The sequence below is a fragment of the Camarhynchus parvulus genome, chromosome 2 (assembly GCF_901933205.1).
Source record: "Camarhynchus parvulus chromosome 2, STF_HiC, whole genome shotgun sequence".
NCBI classification, from domain to species: Eukaryota; Metazoa; Chordata; class Aves; order Passeriformes; family Thraupidae; genus Camarhynchus; species Camarhynchus parvulus.
Genome location: NC_044572.1, coordinates 6,439,773 through 6,449,001, shown reverse-complemented (window position 1 = coordinate 6,449,001; position 9,229 = coordinate 6,439,773). Strand labels below are relative to the sequence as shown.

General features: G+C 49.5%; 1 protein-coding gene across 2 annotated transcripts; it reads left to right on the top strand.

Annotated features, from left to right (window-relative positions):
• The first annotated feature begins 371 nt into the window (after positions 1-371).
• CRYGN (crystallin gamma N) lies at positions 372-8,792 on the top strand. Of its 2 annotated transcripts, none has more exons than XM_030943072.1 (4): positions 372-482; positions 929-1,177; positions 3,374-3,519; positions 8,593-8,792. In XM_030943072.1, exons 1-4 carry the CDS (start codon positions 462-464, stop codon positions 8,726-8,728), a joined length of 552 nt encoding a protein of 183 aa, XP_030798932.1. In that variant the 5' UTR covers positions 372-461; the 3' UTR covers positions 8,729-8,792. The 2 variants fall into 2 exon arrangements, with proteins under 2 accessions (XP_030798932.1, XP_030798934.1); XM_030943074.1 differs by lacking the exon at positions 372-482 and adding an exon at positions 535-562.
• Positions 8,793-9,229: the final 437 nt, after the last annotated feature.

The following is a 9,229-nucleotide window of genomic DNA, read 5'->3' as shown; positions in this document are numbered from 1 at the left end:
AAAACAAATCATTTCTCTGACATAGAGAAATTATGTGCCATGCTTAGAGATGCTGCTGAGGAAAAAGACAGGAAAAAAAAAAAGAAATACTAGGGGAAAACAGAGGGGGGAAGTAAACAAGAAATAGAAATAAAGTGAAAAAAAGTAAAAAAAAAAAAGTCCTCCAAAAAGGAGCAGTAAATGTGCACTGCTAATCGACCAAAGCCCTGCCAAGCAAATCTTTTGTCAGATCATCTGTCCAAAATCAAAAGCCCGGACTCAGCAGCCCCGTTACCGGCGGTTCTGCCTACGAAGCAGGAAAGGCAAAGCCCCGGTTCCCGCGGCTTTGTTACAAAGCCCTCGCCACACCAGCCCCGGCCCGGCCCCCCCGGCCGCCCCTATATAGCGCCGTGTCCAATGGTCTGTCCATCGCAGCTCTGCTCTGGCTCCCGCCCTTGGTCTTGGAGAGCAGCCAGCAGAAAATGTCCCAATACTCAGGAAAAGTAAGTAACGACCCGACCCTTCCCTTTCAGCCTGGGGCCGGGGAGCCCGAGCATCCTGCGGGGGGAAGGAGTGGATGAGGGTAATAGAGCCAGCAGTGGTGTGAGTGGTGATCCCGGGAGCAAATCTGGTAGCAGGGATGGGGAGGGTGTGGCAGAAGGAGCTGCATTTCGGGAGCTGAATTTCCTGTTTAAACATTCCTGCTGGAAATATGTGTGAGTGAGCACGAGGCGGCGAGAAGTGTCATAAATGCGGGACGCGCTGCGTTCCCAGAAAAACAAATACGCTGCTTAGGAAAAAATGCCAGTGATGCTTTTGCTGGAAAGCAGCTAAAATAACACAAACCACCCTGAAATGATGCATCTGCAAGAGATTCCCTTCTGCTTGGAATGGGAATCCAGCTGTGTCCCTGCTGCTCAACGCAGGCCTTTTCTCCTCCTCCCCCCAGATCACTTTCTACGAAGGCAAATGCTTCACAGGCAGGAAGCTGGACGTCTGTGGCAGCTGCAACAACTTCCAGGACCAAGGTTTCCTCAACAGGGTCAACTCCATCTGTGTCCAGAGCGGGGCTTGGGTGTGCTTTGACCACCCAGACTTCCGAGGGCAGCAGTACATCCTGGAGCACGGCGAGTACCCCGACTTCTACCGCTGGAACGGGCGCAGCGACCACCTGGGCTCCTGCCGGCCCATCGGCATGGTGAGTGGGATGCTGCTGCTGTTGGCTCTCCCAGCTGGAGCACCGTTGGGTTTAGTTTATCCTGGTCACTGGAGCCATGTGAATAATTGCCATAAAAATGTGTGTTCTTTAGGAATAGGGTGTCCCATTGAGCGGGAAGGAGTTTTCTGGATGGGTTTGTCCCCGTTCAGAGCGGTCTGTGCAGTGAGGCAAAGTAGAAATTTTCCAAAGTAGAAATCAATTTTGATTTAGGTGGAATGTACATCTTTGAGTTAAGTATGTAGCTTGCTGTGTAGTCTGGCTGCAAAAAGCCTAGGCTCAGAGAAACTGCTTCAGTGAAAGACAGATAAGGGGAGGGGAGTGATAGAGAGAGACAGAGACTGCTGTGAGAGCAGGTACACCTGACCTAAGAATTCTTTCTGATAAAGAAGAACTAGCAGCAAATGTCATGGGAAATTCATAAAAATGAATATGTATGAACCTATTGTGAAATTGTATGCATATGTATTTGAGAGGGGGATAAAAAGAGACCTGAAGTTCCCAGAAGCACGCATGTCATTTTAGGGGAACGATTCCCACATGTGTCCAGCGCTGTAATAAACATACCGGCTTTACAACTCTCACAAAAGTTGTGGAGTTTTGTTTATTTCCGCAAAACAGCAGGCCACAAAGCCAAGACAGTTTCCTGTGTCCCCAGACAGGAGAAAGATGCATTTTCTTCCTCTCACAGTGAAACACAGAGCCTTTAAGAGGATGAGCTATTCCTGTGCTTTTCCAGATGAGATGGCAAGGTCCTGCTGGTACCATGTGCTTTTCCTTTTAATGTGAGCTGCTGTGAGATACTCACGGGGGAATTCAGAAGGAGATTCATTGCCCAAGGCAAGTTTGAGCTGCAGCTGCTCCATCTCCCCACGCACCCAGAGGGGGACAGGGCAGCCCAAGGGCTTCCTAACCAGACCATAGGGCTGCTCCTAGCAAATTTTAGTTGAATTCTCTGCTGTTGCAAACCACCCTCTGACCCTGGTAATCCTAAACTAAACCCATTATTTTCCCTTCCCTTATCCAGCTTTTAAAAGCACTGTCCAGAGGAAGGTTTACATGAGAAGATTAAAAGGTAGCAAAGAGAAATGAGTATGGGTTGGGTCTTTCCATTGATTCTCCTACCACTGAGAGCCTCTGGGGAAATGGTGAGCCCAGCTGGAGCTGGTGGGATTTCTCTTTTGGCACAGCAGCAGATCTGTTTCAGGTCTGTAACATCATCCCCAAAGCACCTCCATGATCCATTCATGGAGGGATGCTCTGGCCCAGGCCCTGGACCTTGGCCAGCACAAGGATGTGCTCCTCCTTTCCTGGCCCAAGATGTTCCTGTGAGATGCCAGTGAGGGCCTGGAGGGGTTTGTGCAGTGCAGATTCCCTGAGGAATGTTTGCTCAGGCCTGGTGTCTGCCTGGCTGCTGCCTGCTGTGGGCTTTGGCAATGGCAGCCCAGCTTCTTGTGTGCTGACGTTGTTTATTTGAAAAATGCCTTTAGGTATTCCTTGAATTTGGCTTAAAAATATCCTTTGAGCTCGCTCTGTCCCACATAGCTCTGCCACAGGCTGCAGAGATGTCCCCAGAGTCATTTGTGACATGTGACCATCAAGGGCTCACACAGCAGCGATGATGCTGGGAAAGTTTCCTTTTCTCCCCTCTGTTTTTATTTTCCTAAAAGAAAGGCACAACATCTCTCACGAGGAACAGCAGCTATGCATGAAACTGCAGGCAATACAAATTAGTTTAGGGGAATCATCCAGCATCTTTGTACACTCAGGATATGTTTCTTTTTTCCTGTTTGGGTGTGCAGAGCATTGGGGCTGCAGCTGATGCTGCATTGGGGATGGAGGGGTTGTGGGCTGGTGGGGGGGATCTGCAGATGGATGAGAGGCTATGTGTGCCTGAGCACTGGCACCCCAGGATGTGTTAGCATGTGCACAGCAGCACAGGAAGGTGCAGCTGGGCACAGGTTTGAGGGATTTTTGGCTGCTTTCGTGGTTGGTGTGCTGGGAGGCAGCACGAGTTTGTGCGAGCTCTGTTCATGCTGGCACCAGTGCTCTTGGATGGATCCTCACATTCCCCTTCCAAAGCACCCTTCTGTCTCCCTCTCTGTCTGATACAAGCCAGAGGAATAATTTGTTGTGCTGTTTTGGTGTTGCTGTTGACTCCATTCCCTTTGTCCCCAGCACGGCGAGCATTACAGGATTGAGATATTCGAGGGGAGCCATTTTAGGGGTCCCAGCCTGGAGCTGACAGAGGATTGCTCCTTCCTGCAGGGACAAGGCTGGGACAAGACCTGCATCAATGCCCTCAAAGTGTACGGCGACGGCGCGTAAGTAACTCCACATCAGCCACTGCCACTCCCTGCCCTGGGCACTGCAGGGGACAGGGGCTGCAGACAGCCCTCCCTCGTGGAAAACCCTCTCAGTGCTGGGGACACTTGGAGAAAGCCTAAAAATGTTTGTTAAAGGTGAATGTTGGTGCCTGCCCACCGCTTCAAAGGGGTGTGACTTCTGGAGTGTGGCAGCTAAGCACGAGTTACAAGAACTCTGGCACACCATTTTAAGGTGTATGAAATGAGAAGCCTAAAACCACCCTTCCCTTCCCTTCCCTTCCCTTCCCTTCCCTTCCCTTCCCTTCCCTTCCCTTCCCTTCCCTTCCCTTCCCTTCCCTTCCCTTCCCTTCCCTTCCCTTCCCTTCCCTTCCCTTCCCTTCCCTTCCCTTCCCTTCCCTTCCCTTCCCTTCCCTTCCCTTCCCTTCCCTTCCCTTCCCTTCCTCTTTCAAATCCATGCTGAAGCTCTCAGGGAGGTTGGATGAATGGTTCCAGGTGATGCAGGTCAGGGCTTTTGCTTTGCAAGTGGCCTCACCACACCTTTTCCTAAGATGGCAAAAGTGAGGCAGCAGCAGCAGCTCCCCTTTACATTAAATCCTGCCTCTGAAAGACAGGGCTGACAGCGGTGGTGATGCCCAGACTGAGGCTCAGCCCCACCCTCCTGCCCCTACAGATGTTCCTGAAGGCCTGGGCAGGATGTCAGTTTTGCCTTTTCTGTGATATTTTGTGGCTATTCTCAATGGTGTTGGTCCTTTTTGTGTGGTTTTTTTTTTTCTCGTCAGAGAGGCTGTTCTCTGTCTGTCTCCCCTTTCCTCTTGTGACAATTGTGTTTTCACTGCAAGCCTGCTGGGAGCTGGGGAATGCCATAACACCTTCCCAGAGCCAGGCAGCAGGAGGCAGGAGGGAGGCCCTGGGGCAGAGGAGGGAGCACAGATTCCTTGTTCTTCACCTGTCCTGGATGTTGTGCAGCTCACAGGCACCTGCTGTGAGAGGCTGGACCCTTTGTGTCCATTTTTTTCCCTAAGAATAGAGAAAGCTTGTTGCCATCAAGATATCCTGACAGCAGCAAGTGTCCTGCAGGAGCCTTTCTGATCCAGCCAAGCCTTCTCCTCTTCCAAAAATCCAATTAGGCAATGGCAGTTCATTAAGGAGCAGAGCTACTCACTCCTGATGGGAAGAAATGGCTGGAGCCCACCAGGGACCCTGTTAGTGCTGAGCATTTGAGCACCAGCACCACAAAGCCAAGAGGGAGCCTGTGAGTACTCTGACAAGAGCTTTAGGGCCAGTTTACTGTTTGGGTCCCTGTAGCAGAGCCTGGAGCTTGAGAAACTGGGAAGCTGCCCAGAAACTTTCAAGCACTTGAATTTTTCAGATTGATTTTCTCCCTCACCTACAAAATATATAAAAGGCACAGAGCTTGCTCTCCCTCACATGAGAGTCTGGATTGTTTGTGTTAACATTACAGGACTTCTCAAGGTTTATGAATAGTGAGAAAAAATAGGAAAAAATAAAGCATGGAGAGGAGTGTGGTGAGGAAACTCACTGAGGTTTGTAGCATTGCATTCAGATCCTGGGAAGATCAGTGCTGGACATGCTTGGAAAGGTCTGTAAAGGCAATTAAAGGCCTTTATCAATGCAGAGGGACCTGCTGTCCTGGGCTGCAGGAGGAGGGAGGGAAGGATGAGATACTACTGCAGAGAGGTGAGAGCAGGGAGGGAAAGGGACCCTATAGCACCACTTTTCTCCTTTGGATGGACCTTCTAAACCCAGGTGCTTCCAGAGGTGCTGCAGGTGCAGATGGTGCTGGGTATAACCTGGCAAAGCTGTCCCAGGACTCATCCTTGAATGTCTGGGGAGCAGAGGAGATGGGGTCAGTGGAGACAAAGGCAGTTTCAGCCACAGTCTCCCTCTTTGATTTTCACCCTCAATTCCCACAACACGACATCTGTTGGATACAGAAATATTTGTTTCCATTTCAAAACCCATGGATGGTGTCATGTGCTGATAAAAAGTTGCTGCCTGCGCTTTGTGGAGGCGGCTGTGCCCGCGGGAAGCGATGATGGATCATCTGGAAACATGGCAATGGAGACAAACATCAGCCTTTGGCACGGTGCATGGTGAGCCTGAGGGGTCCAGCACCTTCCCTGCTGCCTTCCTGGGGCAGGCAATTGCTCTCCCCACAGCCAGAAAGGGTGATGGTAAAGCTGTTTAAGGCACACTGGTGATGAATTGCTATTTTGGAGCAGTTTTGAGGTGTCACCGCCTCCTCGGAAGCTGCTGCAGGTTTGTGGTGAGTGGCTTCGCCCGTCCCACGGCACAGCCAGCTCCAGTATCACATATGGGATCATCTGATTTTAGATGAAGATGTGGGGTTCTTGTCCTCTTTGTGCCTCAGCCATTCCACAGAGGACAACCTAGAAATTGCAATTTTAAAAAGCTGAATTTGGTTTGCAGTCCACGAGAGAATACCCCAAAAAGAGCTTTTCATACTACAGTGGAATAACTTGAAGGAATCAGACCAACCATTTATTCTGCTGAAGTATTCATGAGTGTTCTGCAGTCAGGTTATGAAATACAAAGCAGAACACATACCCAAATAATGAACATCACATATTTCTCAGCAAAGGTGGTACCTGCCCGTGGCACTGCTCAAGTCCTGCATGAAGAATAAGTGACTTTGAGCTCCACTGAAAGCCTCCTGCTTGGTTCAGGCTGATGCTACAGCATTCTCCTCCTCATTTTTCAGTTTGAGCAGCCAGTGTTGGCTTATAGAGTTTGAGTTGGTTCCATGAGCATTTTATTCCCGTGTCCGCTGGGATTATGTGCTAATGAAACACAGCACTGAGATGTTGGAGGGCTGTGTGCTATGTGCCTGGATCAGCTCTCCCATGCTGGGCTTGAGGACAAGATCATCTCTTTTTTTTTATTTTCTGGGCTCTTGACTGACTTGATTTCCCCTCTCACTGATGGTCCCAGAGAATGTAAATTTCAGGCAATAAAGGAGCAGCTAAGTAAGCCATACAGTCCTTCACTCATCACCTTGCACTGCCAGCACACTTCACTCCCATCTTTCTGCTATTCCTTTTATTCCTGTGGTTTTTGGGTTTTTTCAGCCTTCCCGAAGCAGAAGGACAAGTCAGAGGGGGTTCTTATCACCACACCAGGTCACTCACTGCTTCTATCTAGACCAAAGCCTGTCCCATTCCCTCCATGTAATGGTGCAGACACATCAACGATGTGTCTGGAAAGAAATCTTGGGAAAGACAAGACAGTGAGGGGCTGTTCTTCCCCCTGCTCTATTCCCCATGGTCCACCTGTTGTTGAAACAGGTCCTAGAGCAGAAAAGCTGAAAAGAAAGAGGAGGAATGTTTTATAAATTGTTGTTAATTAAGCTGGGAATGCTTTCTGTCACTGCACACTGGGATATGTGGTGGGGGTACACTACACTCACAGGTGAGCAGTGGGCAGCCTTCCCCACATGCTGCAAAGGGACCATCAAAGCAAAAGGCTGAGGATGATTTTGTAATTCCAGTTTGGATATAAACTGGCTGCAACAAGTGCCAGAGAATGAGGCTGTTTGTTTGCAGGAACCACGTGTCAGCACAGCGCTCTGATACTGCAGGATGCTCTTTCACAAAACCAAGGCACAGTATTCCATGCTGGTATCCACATGCTGGTCCTGCACAGGGATCTGGGAGAAGGGACCACCACAGTCCCACCCCATGTCCTCTCAGAAACACAAAACAAATATGCCAAGGAACCTGTAAGGTGCCTTGGATGAATACCCCAAACTTTTCTTGTTTTGTTTTTTAAATAATGCCCGTTAGTGGATGGTTTTATAAACAATTTTTTCTAAGCCTCCAGCTTTTTTGCTTTGGGTTAGACTGATCTGAGTTCATCAGCTGTTGTCTGACCCTCAAGGCCCAGCAGTCTTTGACCCCTCTAGTTCTTGAAGAAGTTTCTCCCTGGAAATCCCTCACACTCAGTAAGTCCCAACCCCAATGTCCCAGCTGAATTCCTGCAAAGACAGACCACAGAAACCAAATGACTGGGAGGATTGCATTTCTGCTTTGCTGTCATTGCTAAGCACATAAACGGGAAAAGCAGCTGAGATCTTCATAAAATCTTAGAAATATGGAGATGAGAGGAAAGAGGCAGAGATGAACAGCTCAGTAATGTCAGGGTGGTAACCTGACCATAAAACTGTCAGAGCAATGGCAAAATTTGGTTAAGAAGCATGAGAGACTCACATAGAGGACAGGGGTGACACTTGTGGTCACAGTAAGATCATGTGAAGGGAGAGAAAAGCAGCAAAATTGTCTTTCTTGATCATCAGAATTGCTCCTGACTTGACCTACAAATGGAGAAAGACATATCACAACCAGGGTGATGGAGAGCAATGTAGCCAAGCCAGGTGAAGAAGTCAGGCATGCCAAAGTCACCAAGGTCATTGAATGTTGTATCCATTTGACTGCATTCCAAGGGAAAATTGTCATTAATTCTTAGTGTAGAGACAAAGTACAGATAACCAAGCCAAGCCGTGCTCTCTGTTGGAAAGCATCACAGAGGTCATTAGGAATTATTAACAAAGAGAGAAATTACTAAATATGGTTCCCATCAGAGCTAATGAATCAGTTCAAAGAGACAAAAGGTCCATCAAGCATTACATGTTTCTCCTTACAGTCCCTAAAAAAGGGGTTTATGGAGGGGCTGGGGGGACTCATATCCTTCTTTAGCTCTATAAATGCTATTAAATTGTTTCTGTTGCATATTGTGAAGCTCATGTGAATGTGAAGCAGGGAGTCCTTGGGCCCAGGTTTTATTGCTGGTGTAACCCAAAACATCTTCCAAAGGCAAGGTCCAGTTTGACTTTGGGTGTTTGCCAGGCCACACTGTGGAGAGTGGAGGGAAGGGCCCACAGTGACCTCCACCAGGAGCATTTCCATGTGTGGGGTGGGACTGGGAATCCGGCCCTGTGGTTTGCAGTCCAGCAGCGCCTAAATGCAGCCCCTTGGAGCAGCCACTTTGCAGGAGCAGGGTGCTGGGCCCAGGTGACCCCCCCTTTGTGCCCAGGTGGGTGCTGTATGAGGAGCCCAACTACCGGGGCCGCATGTACGTGGTGGAGCGCGGCGAGTTCAGCAGCTTCAGCGAGTGGCAGGCGCGCAGCGCCAGCGTCCAGTCCATCCGCAGAGTCGTCAACTACTTCTAGCTGGGCTTCCCCCCTGCCAGCCATGGCCTGCTGAGACTGAGCATCACCCTCCTCCCCACCCACTGACCCCCTGAATAAATTGTTAAACAACAGCTGTTGGCTCTAAGCGCATTTTTTTTCCATAACTCACATGAGTTCATGAGAGAAGAGGCTCGTAATCTTTCTAAGCTTGATTTACATCAAGCTGTGAGTTTGCTCTCTTGTTCTGCAGTGGTTTATGAGGATGGGCCAGAACTGGTGGTGACATGCAGATCTAGGAACATGCCTGCCATTGTGGTTGTGGCGTGGCACATGCTCCCTCTGCCCTGACCAGGCCCACCATGTGATGGCCCCAGCTGACTCCTGGTGCCTGGAGGGGGCCACATGGATGCACACATGGGTGGGGAGCACAAACTCAGAGCCATTGGGAGCCATGTGAGGACACACGTGAGGATCATAGCAGGAGCTGAGTGATTTGTGGGGTCTGTCTGAGCATGACATGCTGGTCTTGATAAAAAGGTG